General features: G+C 40.3%; 1 protein-coding gene across 7 annotated transcripts in view; it reads right to left on the reverse strand.

Annotated features, from left to right (window-relative positions):
- Positions 1 to 656: 656 nt before the first annotated feature.
- Positions 657 to 19,707, reverse strand: part of LOC135288975 (spindlin-Z-like) — a 129,484-nt gene continuing 110,433 nt past the window's right edge. For 5 of the 7 annotated variants that reach the window (XM_064402337.1, XM_064402338.1, XM_064402339.1 and 2 more), the window contains 4 exons: positions 11,105 to 11,331; positions 7,430 to 7,683; positions 6,206 to 6,439; positions 657 to 4,366 (listed from right to left, as the gene is read on the reverse strand). In XM_064402337.1, the coding sequence (XP_064258407.1) occupies positions 4,167 to 4,366; positions 6,206 to 6,439; positions 7,430 to 7,683; positions 11,105 to 11,232 (816 nt within the window). In that variant the 5' untranslated portion in view covers positions 11,233 to 11,331 and the 3' untranslated portion in view covers positions 657 to 4,166. The remainder of the gene's footprint in view (positions 4,367 to 6,205; positions 6,440 to 7,429; positions 7,684 to 11,104; positions 11,332 to 19,707) is intronic. The other 2 variants (XM_064402343.1, XM_064402342.1) reach the window with 1 other exon arrangement.

The following is a 19,707-nucleotide window of genomic DNA, read 5'->3' on the forward strand; positions in this document are numbered from 1 at the left end:
GAAGATTTTTTCCCCCTATAATCAGATTTCAGTATTCAAAATCAAGCTTGGTAATTTACCTTAAACAACATAAAATAATTAAGTGTTCACTGATTAGTATGAAATACTTTATGTGCCTCAAGGAAATTTACAGCACTGTGCTATTTTTCTCTTCACTGCTCATCATGTCTAGTTTTGGATAAATTCTACTTTTTTTTTTAAAATTTAGTGAGTAAAATAAAATTTCAATTCTAGTTAAGCCCATTAATTCAAAGCAGTCAAATCTATGAGCTAAAAGTGACAAACACTTCTACTGTTCCCTGCTGCTTAACTACTGATTACAGTGTAAGCTAGTGTGTTCTGGAAATAAGATGCTTCCTCAGAGACTTGCATAAACCCCTGAGGAGGATTTTTTTTTGGTGAAATATAATTCAGGCATTATGCTTTACCTCAGTGAAATTCCATCTTACTGACATTCATACTTACATGCGGAAAAAACATTGACTTAGCAAGCAAAATTATTTCATAGGGGAAAGTATTACACCAGCACAAATTGTGCAACTTTAAAATACTAAGCCTTTTAAAATTAAAATACTGAAGAAACTGCTTCTTTGCAGTCTGAAGTCACATCATTTTGCTCACATTTTGCTCATGAGAATAAAATGTAAAGTCATGAGTTGCACATAAAGGATTTATTTTAAAGGTTTTAAGGATAGAGTTACATCATAATTATAAAAATTACTTACAGAATTAAGTAACAGATTTAAAGTGTTCATACTTCTAAATGCAAAGAAAATAAAAATAATGAAACCAAGCATTAAAGATGAAGTCACTACCTAATTTTAAAATGTGAACACGAAGACCTTTAAACTATACACATACCAAGAACCACCCAAATTGCACTAATGATATAAAATACAAAATGCACAACATTTTCAAGGAACCAGAAACTGTTTTTTACCCTAATTATTTTTCCCTGAAGCAACTGTAATTTATTCTATTTGAAGATAAATCCTCCATTTTAAAGAATTATTTTAAAGAAGATGTATACCTATTGTAATAAATAGGATTTTCCCCAAAGTATTTCAGTCTTTATGTAGTCCCACTTATTTTAGGGTTTGGCATTAAAAAGAAAAAAAAGATCATTGTTTTACTTATCAATTACAATTTTATTTATTCTTGAACAGAATACATGGTCCCTTCAAATGCTGTATGACATACAACTGGAAAATTACCTTTCATTGGAAATATGTTTGCCTCACCAGTGCATTTAATCCTATTAACAACCATTCAAACAGCACAATAAGGAAATTCACTAAAAACTGAACACAAAATAAAAACAGAACAAACCCCAAACCTAAACATTATAACATGCAACTTCCATTTGTTACATTGAATGTTCTAACCTTCTAAGCATGCAAAAAAGGATGGTCTGCATTTAAGGTGGTTTTTTTTTTCCTTTTTAAAAGTTTTCCATGGCAGTTCGACATCATGCACACACAATATACAACAATACTACAGCAGATAAATGAGAGGCCAATAATTTTTATACAAAGATCCATGTCTTGTGTCATCACAAGACCTATTATAAATTTGGAAAGTAATGTTGAACCCCTAGAACAAGGGACCAACATGTAGTTACTAGGGTAATGCAAGCACTGCATGCAGATCTGAAACATGAGCCTAAAGTAAGCCCAAAACAGACGGCAGGGAGTGGAATAACTCTCAAGTCTCAAAACGGTGGTTTAAGCTATTAAAAAAACCAACCACAAAACCAAAACCACCCCTCCACACAAACCTTAAGAAAAAAAAAAGATTAAAAGAAAAATCCCATGCAACAGACAATGGGGACATCTAAAAACAACCATAAAATTTGACAGCATATACTGTATAGATTATATTCTAATTAGCAAAATATGTGGTGTATTAGAGTGGCTTACATAAAACCCCACAAATGCAAGCCAAATGCTAAAAATGTTCCAGTAGAGCTAAACCTCAAATATTTCAAAACAAACCTTGTTGTTACATCCTTAGATGTAAAGCCCAAAATTCATTGTACTAAGTTATTAGTGTATTTTGTGTGTAATCAATACACTCATTCTTGTGCCACAAATATCAACTTGGGCTCATGGAGCCAGGCTCAGCTTTGAGATTTACATGCAGGACTCTTAAGAGTCAATAGGAAGCACATAACAGATCTGCAGGATGAAAGCAGTGTTGCAAATCTGCTCATTTTGTTCAAAACACAATGAAAATTTACTGACTCAGATACTTGGTGCTTAAAGACTGGATTGAGAAGTTTTGAATTGAAAGACAATAGCTTGCCTTTGGTTGCCCATGATGAAATACAGGACATAATGCAATATAGTAGCAAGGTATAAAGAATTGATAGCATATTTATACAGTATTACCATTTAACAGCATAATGAGGCATAAGCCTTAAGGCTAAAGCATGAAATCAGGCAAAAAAAAAAAAAAAAAGACAGAAAAGGACTTAAGCCACTGAGTCTTTGCTATTAAGAATACCCACAATAGAGGTCAGACCCCTGATCTCTAATTAGCAGTATCTCTCCTGCATCCTTCCACTAACATCATCAGGTTGGATATCTATGTATTCCTTCTTTCCATCAATAGCGTTGACTGTATTCACATTCTTCACATACTGTATTTCTGTGAAGCAGTGGTTTGAAGCCTGTAGAGCTCTGTTTCAACATGAAAATTTTGTTCTGTGCTGATCCTCATGATGCTTTTAAAAGTTGCCATTCTTAAAAAAACCCAAATACCCTAACCTTGATTTACAACTATCTTGCAAGATTAAAACTGTGAAAGGATTCTGCTTTTGTGGGCTATTTGCATCCACAGTCTAATGCAGATGACTAAACCACTGAGACAGCCTATAGCTCCCATTAGATAGTACACCACTGGCATGCATAACTCTAGTGTTCACAGAATGAAATTCATGTTAATGGCATACCTCAAAGCAAGTACACCACAAAAGGCAACAACAGGTTTAAACTGTAGATTTGTCTGGACACTCCTTATGTGGAAAAGCCAAAAATAGAAGACACTGAAATTATGCCTTCTTGAACCAAAATGGTTAAAAACAATAGCAAACCCCAGCACAAAACAAAGCAAAGGAATACAGCAGACTGAGGAGAAGGCAACAAATGCTTCTCCTTCTCTAAAGGAGGTCCTCAGTGTAAAAGGACCCCCTTCCCGCATAAACTTGTATTTACTGTGTAAAAGATTAACTAATACTAGCTTTCTAAGTCCACACACAAACATCCAAGTTGCTAGGTTCTGATATTAAATGAGAGACTACTGATTGCCGATGTGTAGTCCAAAGTCTGCTTAAGTAGCATTATATACTGTTAAACTTGTGGCACCAAGCACTTGTATTCTGCTATGAAATGTGTATAACAAAACAGAACACAACGTTTAGGATAAATGGCAGCTTTGTTGTGTGTATTTTACTGGTTCCTACAACTTGTAAAAATAGGCCCTTAACCTTCATTTTCTAATTAACTGGATATACAGATTAAATATATTTTTATAGCTTAAAGCCTTTTCACTGAAAGGCGCATATGTCAAACACTTGATATCCTACTGCCCTGTGACTAGTAAAAAACACACAAGTATTTAATAACTTATTTTGAAACAGAGTAGAAACACAGTAAATTGATGTTACGAGGGTTAGACACTAACTGCTGCACAAACTGTTTAAACCTTTCAGAAACGTCACCTCTGTCCCAACCCAGAAAACAAGGACTGCCAGTAGCCAAGAAATTAAATTTAATGTTGCAAAAGAAGACATATGGAAAATAGCAAACTACACTTGCATGTGGCAGTTGAACAGGTGATGCAAGGTTGAAGAAAAAGTTAATCTAAGAAAAAAATCTAGATTACAATACTAGATTGGCTTCACACAGCTTGAATTTGCAACTGTTCTTTGCTTTTAACTCCCTACCACCCAAATATATTGAATTCCTTCAAGAAAAGGAGCTCTCTTACACAAGATGTGTCATATTCACATAAATTTGTATTATTCAGAACAAAATAGTTGCTGGCAGAGATTGTGGGTTCGCAGGGACATTTAAATTTTCATTCAACTGAAAAACAGTCAAGTCTGTGTCTACAAATTTTACATTTAATAGTTCCACAAATTTGGCTGAAGTTCATGATGACGTCTAGGATGTCTTCACCAAATCATAGACATAAATATGGAAATCATCATCAAACTTGATGAAATAGACAGATGGTTTGGCTTCAACTTGATGAATGACCATGCCAGTCCGTTTTGAGCCATCTTCTTTGGCATATTCCACTTGTTTGCCTACCAGGCTGTCTACAACTTCACCTGGTTCTCGTTCTGCAGGAGGTGAATCATCTGTAATATGAAAATACATTGTACTTTGGTAGACAATTATGGATGTTTTTTTAAATATACAAAACTTCAGACTTCTTTATAAGTCAAGAAAGTCACAAGTTCAAAATGCAAAGTATGTCTAAAGTTGTTTAGACAAGCGCCTATTGCCATGCTTCTAGAGTAGTCACAGATTTTATTTTTTAAGTAATACTGTCTTCACTTTTATGAATTAAAAATTAGCACTTCAATTGGTTAGAAAAGTAAATCTTTTGACATGAAGGTTTACACACCAATTACAAAAAATATTTGTAGATAATTGAATTTGAGCCCCCAGCAGAACAAGGCACTGAGTATATTTAACAGAAAGGTAGGTGTACTAGAACTCACTATCCAAAATGTCAATGCAAATATGTCATTGCAACAAAACCACATCTTCCAAGCTAAGTATAACCTCCTTAATCAATAATGCTGTAAAAAGAAGCTTTAAATTTTACACTAGAATGGATACTGTTGAGAAGTTTAATCTTATTATTTGCTTTTCAAGCAAAATCTACCCAGAAGTATCCTTAAATACACAATTCACATTGTCTGTAAAGGACTTATTTCAGGGAAGGTAGATCATAGTTTGGAGTGTCTTAGAAACAGAGGTAAGGAATCATAGAATCATAGAGTATCCTGAGCTGGAAGGGACCCACAATAGATAGGAAAAAAGAACACAAAAACTTAATTCTTAAATATGAAAAGCATGAGTCTTTTAATTTATTTTTCTAAGAAAGAAGAAAGTAAAGCAGAACTAAAAAAGTAATTACAAGGTATTTCAGGGTGCCAACTCTGAAAGAGATTGCTTTGGTTTTTATACGATCAAAGTCAGTTTTTCCATTAACATTTGTGGTTCTCTCTCAGGCCACAGATAAGTTGCTTTTTGTTAGGCTGGAAAAAATCTAAAACCATAGGATTACTGCAGAGATTATGCAAATAAGTGCCACTTGTTTACTCAGCCAGTGCTAGATCTGAAGGAAGACAGTCTGAGAAACTCAATGAATTAATTTAAAATAATATGTAGTGCATTGCATAATTACTGTTTGGCTATCAAATTAATGATTTACTTTAAAGCCAAAATTGCCTCTCTGTCGGAGAAGCACATTTGAGGCACAAAACAGAAGTGAGAGTACAATATTATCGACAAACTTTTTTCTTATTTTTTTTTTAATTAGCTAAAATCCCTTGAACAACACTGATTCTGCAAAAAATATTTATAGGAAAAAAGCCAATAACTTTTACTTTAAAAAAGAAAGAAAAAATAGTCCTCCTAACCTATTGAATTTTTTCCTGTTTATATGTTTAAACATATGAGAGAAAATGAGTTTTGAAAATATTAGTGCTTCTTTCCTCCAAGAAACTATTCAAAAACTTTCCAAACTGATGATGCTTACCCAAACTAAACTTACCTATTTTAGTTAGCCCCAAAACATTATTTTTATAACAACTGCTTAAAAAATATAACTCCTTGATTTGTGAGACTTCTATAAGAAAATAACAATTAAAAGATTCTAGTTTGTCCATGTGAAAAAAAATCTAAGTGTAATCTCTTCATAACAGTATGCATATCTTTATCAAAATTAGGAATTATAATGGAAAATGATTTTCCAGTATTTATTGCATATTTCACCACTGACTCAAGGAAAATATTTCAAAAATTGTTTAATACAGATATTTTTTCAGTTGTGCTGTAACCTTTGCTAGTTTTGATACTTAAAAAGATACTTCTTTGTCAACTCTCTTTTCCATACATAACCCATAAACTGTATAATAATACAGAGATGCCACTTTTCAGAATAAAAAAGTAACCACTCTACTTACTGGAATCAGGCATAATGCGAAGATCACCTTCTTTATAGTCATCTAAGAGTTGGTACATATACAACACAGGATCTTTCTCGTAGGTAATATAAAACCATGTGTTCATAATAGGAGCTCGAGCCAAGACCATCCCCCTCCATTCATCTTTTGAGCCATCCTCTGTCTCAAACATATGTTCCACAGCTTTGCCAATCATTGTGTCTGCCAGATGGGCATCACTAATTCGAGATGAAGCTGAAATGGTAGCAGTTCATAAGTATGTCCATTCAAAAAGTACAGAAATATTTACAAAAAATAATCTTTATCCAGATTCATTAATAAATTAATTTGAAAGTTAGTCAATTCACATTAAAAAAAATTCCCATTTCAGAGAGTTGAAGACCAAAGAACAGCAGAACTTGAAGAATTATTTTAACATGTTAACACTCTTTATTGACATTTTCCATCATTGCACTCCCCCCAATCAAGCTATCATAATGCAAGGTAAAGGGAGACCAATATAAGCCACAGCAAGGAATAGCATCTGTATTTTAAATATTTATACTGAAGGGGAGGAGGAGGGGAGGAAGAGAGGCTAAATCACAGAGCAGTTGTATGAAGTTATTAATGAAGGTGTTAGGTTTGGTTCCCCCTAACCCCATTCTAGAGACTGCTACTGATTTCTTTGCAGTCAGGAAACTCAAGAATTGATTCCATTCAGAAAAAAAACATTATTAGGTCAAACTTTGAACTTTACAGTTTGGAAACACCTGCAGTTTAACAATTCTGTGCTAATTATAAAAAACAATAAAGCCTTGTTACTAGTTACTAAGTTATTTCACTTAGAAAATGCTTTTTTCCCTCTGCTTGTATTAATACCTATCGAAAGCACATTAAAAAAAAACCCAACCAAACACATAATTAATGTCAAACGCATGCAAGACGGCATAGCCAGGACATTTCTCAGCTGGCTCAGAGTTTAAATTTTAATAGAAATATTGATGCTACATGTACATAAGCTCGTTAGGGATAAGACTCTCAAAAAGAAAACCCACAGAACTTTCTACATACAATTTAAAGACAAGAAACAGCACTACTAATCTCTCTGCTATCATCAAAACTTTGTGAACTAAAAAAAATAAAAATTGAACAGAGCATTTAGATTATCTGCCATGTACTGAAAAGTAATTTAATAAAATTTAAATGTTCTGACAACATATGCACATATAAGAAAAAACCTCTTACCAACTCTGTCTGGAAGGACTTCAAGTGCTGAAACTCTTTCATCTTTGTGCAGTTCTAGTCCATACACACAATCAAATCCATCATACTTTATAAGATAGAGGGAGGGATTTACAGGAACTTGATCGAGAACTGTGCCTTTCCACTGTGTTACAGGTCCGCTCCCTTCTCTCCAGCCATGCTGTATTCTGCAGCCTACAATGTTTCTTCGTGGCTGAGAAATAGGTTTGCTTGGTCCAACATTGTTTCTATGCTTTCTGTACACAGATACAAACATAACATTAAACAAGTACATACTCAAAATTCTGCTCTGGACAAGAACTGCATGCTTTAAGAAGGCAATATATTGTTATTGTATATTAATATAAGATACATTAATTTATACAGCTTAGTGCAACTTATTCAAATTAGGGTATAAAGAATGCTACATTGCTCTGGAAAAAGAAAAAAACCACACTGAAAAGTAGTGGAATACTTTCAATATTTTGTATAAGGTTGCTTTCATAATAGTAGATCCAAAAACTAGTTTGCTTAAGCCAAAAGAACTATTTTAGGCATTGCTACACAGAAAATCAAAAGTAAAACTTACTTGTTAAAACCCTAAATCAGCTCTGAAAGAGCAATGTCACCTAATAGTATATACTTTTGCTACCTTGTTGATCTCCGCAGAACGGTAAACATAATTCCCTCACCCCAATAGGAAGAATCCAGTGGAAACATGAGTGGTAGTTGATTAAAATTCTTCAGAGCGTTTGTTTTCCCTAACTTGTCTTGTCACCTGAAGGAAATTTCACTTCCCTCTGCACTTACAGGTATCTTTGACTTCAAGTATTTTTAAAAGGCACATGGTAGCAACATAATTTTCTAACATTCCTTTTTAATACAACACAAGAAAAATTATATGCAAAGGTCACAGCAAGAGAAGTGATACTCTCTAAGCAGATAAAAGTTGACTTTTTACCCTTCCTCATTTTTGTAATCTAACTTGCACAGGAAGATTGCTTCTGGTGAATGGCAGTTGCTCTGATAAACAGTCATGCAAGCTATTTGACAGTTTCAATCCACTAAAACAATGTTACACAAGTTTTATTCTATTGAGTTAAATAAACCCAAACAGTAACTTGACATTTGTGAATACAACATATGAAGAATCATCAATATTACAACATTACATTGGTGATAAATGTATATTATCATCTTTATTTTAGCAGGTTACAATATGCATATTCATTCCTAGAGTGATAGTGGGTTGCCTAATTAAAATTCTTACAAATGTTAGCTAATTCCAAAATAAATGTTTTTATTAATTGCTAGTTGTAGTACTCTTCATTTAAATGGCAATATACACATTAGAAGCATGCTTAAGAGCAACATCTAAAAAAAGAAAAATCAGTTGCAGAAAACAACATCCATCCTTAGATTAGTGACAGTGACCAAAGAAAAATGTCTCTAGGAACAATGAAAGATCAAAGAACAACCCATGTATGCTAGAGATCCAAAAGACATAAATAACAATCTTATCAATGGAGTCTTATATTGAGTCTTAAAAAACAATAAAACAGTATATAAAATTACTAATGCTGAAGATGTAATCATAACTCTATTAAAAACAAGATGTATAATTCCTTCAACAGCTTGTCCCACCTCAAGACTTTCATTCTTCATTAAAGTCTTAGCAGAGTTCCACAGTATCTTTTGTCAAATTTAACTTCTGTGATGATTTAACCTGATTAAGGAGGTCAGTCTGCATTCACAATTTATCTTGTCAAAGTTAGTATTATAGAAATGCTAATCTCTTCCAGTTAAGAGGAACTCCTCTGCAGAGGTGGTTCTATTTTTCCACAGAAACTTGAACGTATGTTCAAATACTCATTCTTGCTCAAATCAATTATAATAGTCTCTGAAAAGTTTTATTCTGAATAAATGAGATGAGAGATCTGGTTCTTGGGCACAATGAAAATTACTTTATTTTGCATGAAATTAATCTATTGAATTTTAATGAATTGCAATTCCATTATTCCATTTTAAGGCATCCTCACAGAATAAAACCAACTGTTACTGAAGCTAAAAAGTTAAAGTTGAAAAAGGTAAAATAATACTGTTCATGTTTAACCACACAGTTAATTTCACTTTCTGCTTATAAATCATAACATTTAAATTTGCACAATTAAGTGAAAAGCTTCAGTCACTTTAAAAAAATACAAAAAAAGCTACACAATACAGTTCAATTTGGTCACTACCTTTTAAAACACATTGGACAGAGCAAAAAGTGTCATAAATGCAATTACAAATCAAGGAGCAGCTAGGTATACTTGCAGTTCAAGTTTTCCTTTGTTTGAAGGCTGGTACTACTGGACAGCCACTCATTGTCATTTGTACCGCTATTTGTTATAGCAGGAAATAATGATTTTCAAACAAATAAATTGCCAAAGAACTATTTTTGCTTGCTACTGAACATGTCATAAGAAAGAAAACAGATTTCTAACTGACTACAAACAACAGAAGAAGGATCAGCCTTTAAAAATCATTTACATCCAATTCTTCTACCCCCTGCTATGGACATCTTTCATTAAATCAGGTTGCCCATCCAAATTGACCATGAACACTTTTCAATGATGGGGAATCCACAGCTTCCCTGGGCAACCTGTTCCAGTGCCTCACAACCCTCATCATAGGAAATATCTTCCTTATGTCAAATCTAAACCTACCCTCTTTCAGTTTAAAACCATTGCCCTTAGTTCTGTCAATACAGACCCTAGTAAAAAGTTTCTTTGTCTTTTCATAAGCCCCTTTTATATATTGAAAAGCAGCAATAAGATCTCCCAAGAACCTTCTCTTCTCCAGGCTGAACAACCTCAACTCTCTCAGCCTGTCATCCTAGGAGAGGTGTTCCAGTCCTCTGATTTCATTTTCATGGTTCTCCTCTGGACCCACTCCAACAGGTCCACATCTTTCTTGTAATGGGGACCTCAGAGCTGGATGCAGTACTCCAGGTGGGGTCTCATTAGACCAGAGGGGCAGAATCACCTCTCCTGTCCTGCTGGCCACACTTCTTTGATTCAGCCCAGGATACAATTTGCTTTCTGGGCCACAAGCACACATTGCCAGCTCATGTTCAATTTTTCATACACCAGTACCCCCAAATCCTTCTCTGCAGGGCTGCTCTCAATCCATTCATCTCCCAGTCTGTATTGATACTGAGGATTGCCCTGACCCAGGTGCAGTACCTTGTACTTGGCCTTGTTGAACTTTATGAGGCTCACATGGACTGAGCCTTTTAAGGTCCCTCTGGATGGCATCCCTTCCCACAAGTGAATCAACTGCTCTGCTCATCTTGGTATCATCTGTAAACTTGCTGCAGGTGCACTCAATCCCACTGTCTATCAGAGAATTGTTTGGGTCCGAAGGGGACCTTGAAGATCATCTAGTTCCAACCCCCCTGCCACAGGCAATGACACCTTCAACTAGACCATGTTGTACATAGCCCCATCCAACCTGGCCTTGAACATCTCCAGGGATGGGGAATCCACACTTCTCTGGGCAAACTGTTCCAGTTCCTCACCACACTCCCAGTAAAGAATTTATTCCTAATATCTAATCTAAACCTACTCTCAATTTAACCCATTCCCCCTTGTCATGTCACTACATGCTCTTGTAAATAGTCTTGTTCCATCTTACCTGCAACTTCCCTTCAGGTACTGGAAGGCTGAAATTACGTCATCCAAAAGCCTTCTCTTCTCCAGGGTGAATAATCCCAATTCTCCCAGCCTTTCCTTGTAGAAGAGGTGCTCCATCCCTCTAATCATCTTTGTGGCTTGTCTAGACTTGCTCCAACAGGTCAGTGTATTTCCTGTGCTTGGGATCCCAGAGCTGGATGCAGCACTGCAGGTGGAGTCTCACAAGAGCTGTGTAGAGGGGCAGAATCACCTCCCTTCATCTACTGGCCGCACTTCTTTTCATGCAGCCCAGGATACGATTGGCTTTCTGGGCTGCCAGTGCATGTGGCCAGCTCATGTCCAGCCTCTCATCCACCAGCACTCCCAAGTCCTTCTCTGCAGGTCTGCTCTCAATCTGTTCATCCCCCAGCCTGTATTGATACTGGGGTTTGCCCTGACCCAGGTACAGCACCTTGTACTTGGTCATGTTAAACCTCATGAGATTCCCATGAGCCCTTTTCTTGAGCCTGTCTAGGTCCCTCTGGATAGCATCCCATCCTTCAGGTGTGTCAACAGCACTATGTTGTTGATAAACATAATGAACACTACTGGTCCCAGTATGGACCCTTAAGGGACACCACTCATTATTGGTATCTACTTGGACATTGAGCTGTTGACTTTGAATGCATCTATTAGCCAATTCCTTATCCATGTAACAGTCCATCTATCAAACCCCCGTCTTTCCAATTTAGAGGAAGGAATAAGTCCACAACAGATAACATCAGTTGCTCTTCCCTTGTCCACTGATGCAGTCACCCCATCATAGAAGGCCACTAGATTAGTCAGGCATGACTTGTCCTTGCTGAAGCCATGTTGGCTGTCTCTAATCATCCCCCTGTTTTCCATATGTTTAAATATGTCTTCCAGGCAGATATGTTCCACGATCTTACCAGGCATAGAGGTAAGACTGACTGGTCAGTAGTTCCCTGGGAACTCTGCACTACCCTTTCCAAAAATGGGTATGTAATAACCATGACCATCATACTTCCATATAAGATAATAGTCAACTTTCTCAAACCTATTTTTATATCAATAGTATGTTGTTTCTGTGATAAGCACAGGAACACATAAGTATGTAAATTTTGAGATGGTATAATGAGAAAATCCAAAATGTTTCCCTTCTGTTTTATTAGAATTATCCTTAAAATTTCACAAAGTTTTGTTCCTAAAGACTGGAATAACATTTCAAAGCCTTAGACATTCAAAATTTAAGTCATCATATGTCACAGCTAGTCTGTGGCTGAGCAATTAATTTGGTTACAGACAGAGACCTCAAGCAATCACGTTCCATCTTAAGCTGCAGACATCTCACTGGTCAGGAAACTGGGAGGTGTTAAAAGCAGACCAACGAGCATTATAGACTGGGATGTTTCAAACTCCCTATATAAGGTTGGGTTCAAAGAATAAAGCTTTCTCTCTTGCCACATGGACCTTGGGTGTGTGCCGTCTCTATCTCCGACCCACCCCTCCATGTTACAGTTACACATACATAAAACACACAGAGCCAGAAAAAGCAAATAATGCCAAGTCCTGAAAACAATTCCTGATGCTTCAGTTATGCACTCATTGTAAAAGGCCCTTCAATTCCACTAAGTTTCAGATCCTGTTATTTCAAAGAAATTATAGAATCATTTAGGTTGGAAAAGACCTTTAAGATCAAGTTCACCTTCAAACCTAACACTGTCAAGTCCACCACTAAACCACGTCCCTAAGCAACACATCTACACATCTTTTCAATACCTCCAAGAATGCTGACTCCAACACTTCCCTGGGCATTCTGTTCCAATGCTTGAAAACCCTTTCACTGAAAATATTTTTCCTAATATCCATTTTAAACCTCCGCTGGCTCAACTATTGCTTGTTATTTTGGAGAAAAGACCAACACTCACATCACTACAACCTCTTTTCAGGAAGCTGTAGAGAGCTATAAGGTCCCTCTGAGCCTCCTTTTCTCCAGGGTAGAGCCCCAGTTCCCTCAGCTTCTCCCCCTAAGACTTGTGCTCTAGACACTTCCCCAGCTTTTTTGCCCTTCCCTGGACACACTCCAACACCTCAACGTGTTTTTTGTAGTGAGGTGCCCAAAACTGAACACAGTGCTTGAGGTGCAGCCTCACCAGTGCAGAGTACAAGGGGACAATCACTTCCCTAGTCCTGCTGGCAACACTATTGCTGATATAAGCTAGGATGCCATTGGCCTTCTTGGCCACCTGGGCACATGCTGGCTCATGTTCAGCTAACTGTCAACCAACCTTCTTGTTGCAGTGTGATGTCATGGTTTGCCTCAGATACCCTGTGTTTCTCCCTGAAGATTCCTTCTCCAGGGGTGTCAATCACTTCTCCTTTCCCCACCCTGACCCCTGCTAAGTACTGTCTATCAGTCGTGGAATTCCAGAAGGGCGTTGAGTAATTGGGCAGATTCAAAAGATGCCCTCCACCCCTGGGGGGGGGGGGGGACGGGGACTGGGCCATCCAGGTGTCCTTTGTCCCTTAAGACCTCCTCTCCCGTACCTGGTTGGTGGTCCCTTGATTCCTTCCCTCCCCCCTCCCCCAGGTAAAAGGTCGAGCAAACCAAGCGGTCGGGAGTTCTCTCGGAGCTGTTGCTAGATTCAGAGACCTGCAAGCCAGAATAAAATCTCTGGATCGAAACCCTCCATCAGAACCGACTCCTTCCTTCACCATTGCCTTAAAGCTTCTCCGGCACAGGGAAGCATGAGGAGCAACCCTCTATGAGAGGAAGCTCCATTCTGCCCCCACCGGAGCTCTAGCATGCCTGGACTTGTCTCTACGTGCCCAGCTGCAACTCACAGCTAGCCAAAGGTGTCTCTGGGGTGAAACACCACAGTTGCCACTATTTGGTTCAGCAGTAGGGGCCAGACAAGCTAAGGCACGTCCCATTCAGCAATATTGGTAATTCCAATATTTTGGCGCCCATACATGTGGCTGCTCCGATCCTGCAGCCCCAAGGGGACACTCCGGAGCTCTCAGAGCCTCAGAAGACCACGGAGAGACTTTAAGGCAGCTTGGCGTCCACTGGCAAAGCTGTGATGGCATAGCTCTCCAGCAGAGACTTTGGGATTTATCCCATAAAAGCCTTGGGGACGTCCTGCGCCTCTGAGAAGTGCAGCTCCTTTTTAGTGAGCAGACCTTCTGAGGGGGGAGAATAGGGTAGCTCCTCCAGCCCTGAGGAGTCCTATTCAGGTGTAGAGAAGATCCCGCTGGACCACGGCACCGATGGCACTGATTTGGGTGAGTATCTCCGTGCCAAAGGGGGATGAGGAGCTCAAAAACAGTCTCTGAGGAACGACTTGTTCTTTTCCGCTCTTATTCAGAGCACGGAAAGGCTGTGCAGCCCCATAGGGTCGGCAGCGAGAACACACTAGGTGTAGCCACAGACAGCGTGGCTCTGCCGTTTTTAGAACCCGCGCGTCAGCGGCTCGGGGGGGGGGGGCTCTGCCTACTCCGCCCCTTCACAGCAGCGCGGTGCAGCTTTCGGGTTTTTCCCGTGGCATGGGCAGGGGGGCTTTCGGTTTTCCCGCGGCACGGCGGCGCGCGACTCCGAGAAGGCGTGGCACGGTGAATTTGGACTCTGTGCTGCTGCTGGCGGCACTTTTAAAACTGTACAGGCTGCTGCGCTGTGCAGGGCTAAAATCTGGGTGGTTTTGCTTCTTAACTGCGGCTTTTGAAAATCGGCAGCAAATTCGGGTTTGGTTTTGGTCAGTGTGGGGTTGTATTGTGCCTTTTACATCTAAAATGGAGTCTAAGATAAGCACGGTACAGAAAGGAGTATATTATCAGATTACAGGAATTTTAGTTAGTGGAAAGATTTCGTTTTCTAAGGGAAAATTAAAATTATTTATATGCTGGCTTTTCCTACACTTCCCACAAATTTCTCCTGAACAAGTCCACAATATCCACTTTTGGGACCAAGTAGGAAACTAACTGATAACCTTGGGAAAGTCTGGGGACACGTCTTCAGCTAAATTTGTGCTTTGGAGTTTACAAGTTCGATCAGCTTTACTCAAGCAAAGGAAAGTGAAGGAAAAGTCAAATAACAAGGAATGTACCTTTGCTCTTCCTATTTCTCCCCACCCCAGCTCTGAACCCTCTACCCCAAAACCCGCTATTTTAAAGAGAGCAGACTCTGCTCACGCCCAGGGACGCCGGCTCCCTGAGCATCTTAAAATGCCTGAGTTCCACTGTCCGCAAAGTCGTGGCCAGACCGCATGGAATCCTCCCTGATCCCCCATGTCCCCAGCTCAGAAACCCCAAGCACGTGTCAGTTTCTCAGATAGCCGTGACCCCCAAAATGGCTCCCAGTCCCCAGAGAGCTGAGAAAATGGAGGAAGACATGTGCTGCCATGCACTACCTGGCCTCCTTCTTACCATGATTCCACTCAGCATCCCAAAAATCCTTCCTTACCCCTCACTCCCCCTGATCCTCGTGATACCTTCCCTCCCCCCACCTTACCTGCCACTCCCTCAGCTCTGCCTCTCTACCCCCGCCAGGGGCTGACTGCCGATGTGATATCACCAGACGTCCCCACCCCCTGCCAACCCTCTGTCCCCACCCCCTCTTCCCACGGTGTCCCCGCCCCCTTCCTGTCTTCCCACAGTGGGGGCATGCCCACTGCTTGTCCCTATAGCGGCACCAGTGATCCCAATGCTTCCAATTGAAAAGATGAGGAGCAGGGAACCACAGACCCAATACAGGGTCCCACTTTCTCATTTGCCCCTGTTACATATCAGCATGCAGGGCAAGGGGGAGGAGCCACAACTGCTAATTGGAAAGCTTTTGGTCGAGAAATTATAAAAGAGGTCTGCAAAGCACACAAAGAGTATGGCCCACATAGGCCATACTTCCATGGCCTTTTAAATGCCGAACTGGGTAGGACTGTAGTAGTCGCACATGACTTAAAACAGCTTTTTTTCATGCCTTATGACCTCTACAGAATTCAAACTATGGGAATTGGCATGAAAACAACTTCTGAAGGAGGCTCTCCCAGACTTGCATGCTGATCCTAACACAGCAAAGGATGCCAATGGTGTGCTGATTACCATTGAGCATCTCTCCGGTGAGGGCCAATGGTCTTTAGCCCCAATCCAAGCTGCAGCAATCCCTATGGAGGTCCTTGAGAGAGTAAAAAATGCAGCTGAAAAAGGCTTCTTTACCCTTCAACCTGATGGCCCTCTCAAACCATATAGTAAGATCAAACAGCTACCATCAGAGCCTTTTTTGAAATTTGTGGAAAGGTTAACTAGAGCTATTGAAATCCAAGTCAAGAAAGTGAATGCAAGGGAGGAAGTTTTAGAGGAAATGGCATTTACAAATGCAAATGAACAATGTCGAACTGCAATTTTAAGCTTACTCTTGCAAACCCCCCCCTACACTAAAAGATATGCTTCCAGTTTGTAACAGGAAAGTGCCTCTGATGAGTGTGGCTCAGGACACCAGACCAAAGCTGCTGCCAAGACCACCACAGGGAGTCACCATTGCCAGCCCAGCGCCCTTTCCATCAGCACCGCGGCACACTGGGGAGCATCAAAGACCACACAAGTGAGCCATGCCTGCTTCGTAAAAACCTTGGGCAGTGGGTTTACCAGTGTCCCCTGAAAAAACAATTTGATGAATTTAAAAATAGCAGGAGAAGAGAACTACAAGCGCTCCCAGGGAGTCAATAACAACAAAAAAACTGAATGGGGAGCACTGCCGACCTGCCAGGCATGCAGACACAAAAAGAGCAGGCCAAAGGAATGGGGGAGGTGAAAAAGACCAAGCGTGCCGTAACATCCCTATTTCTCTAAGTGAAGCAGATTCTTCAAAGACCACTTCTGCTGGTCCACCACCAGAAGTAAAACCAAATAACCTTTGCTATGACTAAGGCAAACCTATGTTAACCACAACTTCTGTTAATGAGCCTTTCAGGTTGCACCTGACAGAACCACTCCACCTGAAAGACATTAACTGGCATTTTGCCTCCATCAACCCACAACAGCAGGGTACTTGGCACTGAATTCGCTGTAAGTACATCATCATTGGGGACACCAAACACACACCACAAGAGATCTAAATTGCTCCAGGAATGATAACATCAGATCCTGAGCAATTAGTTCTCTGGCTGCACTGTTTCCACCCACCCCTGTTTCTTCCCAAAGGACAAATTATAGCACAAGCTATCCCGGTGCCGAGTCTACCTGAAGGCACCGAAAAACAAGGGCCCACAGTCGCCTGGGTTCAAGCTATTGGGAAGGACAAACCCAAAATCTGGTGTAATGTCAGAGGGAGTAGGGAGTCAAAACGCATTGAGATGCTCATAGACACGGGTGTGGACTGCACAGTAATCCCAGCACAGGATTTGCCAGCACATTGGCCTTTGCAAAACATGGCTGGTCACGTTCAAGGTATTCGGGCATGCAATTGGCAAGACAATCTAAGAGCGTCGTCCAAATCGAGGGGCCAAACAGACAACTGGCAAACCTACGTCCGTTTGTGTTAGATTATCCAGAGCCCTTGTTGAGTAGAGACCTAATGATACAATGCAGAGTCACAACTGACATTCCAGACTCTCCACAGGATTTTCAGGCAGCAGCCACTGAAAAGTGCCCTACCCAAAAACTGAATTGGAAGACAGATACACCAGTCTGGGTAGAACAGTGGCCGCTCAGTAAACAAAAACTGAAGGTGCTTGAGGAGCTAGTGGAAGAGCAGCTGAAAAAAGGTCACATCGTGTAGACCATGTCTCCGTGGACCTCTCCAGTGTTTGTCATCCAGAAGGCTGACAAAAAGAGATGGCGGCTCCTCCACGACCTCCAAAAAATTAATAATGTCATTGAAGATATGGGCTCTCTAATCTGGCATGCCATCCCCAGCAATGCTCCCCCAAAACTGGAATTTAGCTGTCATTGATATAAAGGATTGTTTTTTCCAAATTCCCATACACCCTGACGATGCACCACGTTTCGCACTCTCGGTCCCCACTATCAACAGGGAAGCCCCTTGGAAAAGGTACCATTGGAAAGTTCTTCCTCAGGGACTAAAGGCTTTTCCAGCGATCTGCCAATTGCATGTCTCTTCCTTACTGTCTCCGGTGCATGCAGCCGCAGAAAAGGTCATCATCTATCATTATATAGATGATATCCTTGTGTATGCCCCCAATGATGATTTACTCATGCACACACTTGACCTAATGATCAATGCATTGATTGTTGAAAGGTTTGAGCTCCAGGAAAGGAAAATTCAAAAGATGCCACCTTGGAAGTATTTGGGCTTCGAAATTGGATAAAGGACCATTGTTCCGCAAAAATTAGAGATCAAAATGAGGATCGAGACCCTTGCGGATGTCCACAAGTTGTGTGGCTCTTTAAATTGGGTAAGGCCCTGGCTAGGTCTGACCAACGAAGATCTTGCCCCTCTTTTTGATTTATTGAAAGGGGGAGAGGACCCGAGTTCCCCTAGGGCTGTTACCCTGGAGGCACAGAAAGCTCTAGAAAAAGTTCAGACAGCCATGTCCACAAGACAGGCCAACTGATGTCGGCCTGATCTGCCATTCAAATTTATCATCTCAGGTAAGTTGCCACACCTCCATGGAATAATTTTCCAGTGGGAGCAGAAACAAACACCTAAGGCAAAAGAAACACCTCAAAAGGGCCAGGACCAGAGGGACCCTCTCTTGATCATAGAGTGGGTTTTCCTCAGTTACCAAAGGTCCAAAAGAATGACAAAACCCCAAGAGCTGGTAGCAGAACTGATCCGGAAAGATAGGACCTGGATCAGGGAACTGGCAGGATATGACTTTGAGTGTATTCACATTCCAATCGGGTTAAAATCTGGCCAAATTACTAAGGCAATGGTGGAACATTTGCTTCAGGAAAATGAGGCATTGCAGTTTGTTCTGGATTCCTACTCAGGACAAATTTCTATCCATCGACCTGCCCACAAACTTTTTGAACAAGAAGTCAAATTCACTCTAAAATTGGAAAGCGTTCAAAGTAAACCTTTAAAAAAGGCTCTGACTGTTTTTACAGATGCATCCGGGAGATCACACAAGTCCGTTATGTCTTGGAAGGATCCTCAAACTCAGCAGTGGGAGACGGACATTGCTGAAGTGGAAGGTTCACCTCAGGTTGCTGAGCTGGCGGCAGTTGTTAGAGCCTTCAAAAAGTTCTCAGAACCATTCAATCTGATCACGGACTCTGCCTACGTGGCAGGAGTGGTATCCAGGGCAGATCAAGCAATACTGCGAGAAGTGTCTAACATCACACTTTTCAAATTGCTCTCAAAACTTGTAAAGCTAGTTTCCCACTGAGAGCAACCATTTTATGTGATGCACGTCAGGTCACACACCGACTTACCAGGTTTTATCACAGAAGGCAACAGAAGGGCAGATGCTCTTGCTGTGCCTGCAGAGATGGCCTCTCTCCCAAATGTTTTTGATCAGGCAAAAATCAGCCACCAGCTTTTCTACCAAAATGTACCTGGCCTAGTTCATCAGTTTCACATTGCTCGAGAACAGGCCACAGCGATTGTGGCCACATGCCCCAACTGCCAACAACATGCACTCCCTACAA

This window comes from Passer domesticus, chromosome W, assembly GCF_036417665.1.
Source record: "Passer domesticus isolate bPasDom1 chromosome W, bPasDom1.hap1, whole genome shotgun sequence".
NCBI lineage: Eukaryota > Metazoa > Chordata > Aves > Passeriformes > Passeridae > Passer > Passer domesticus.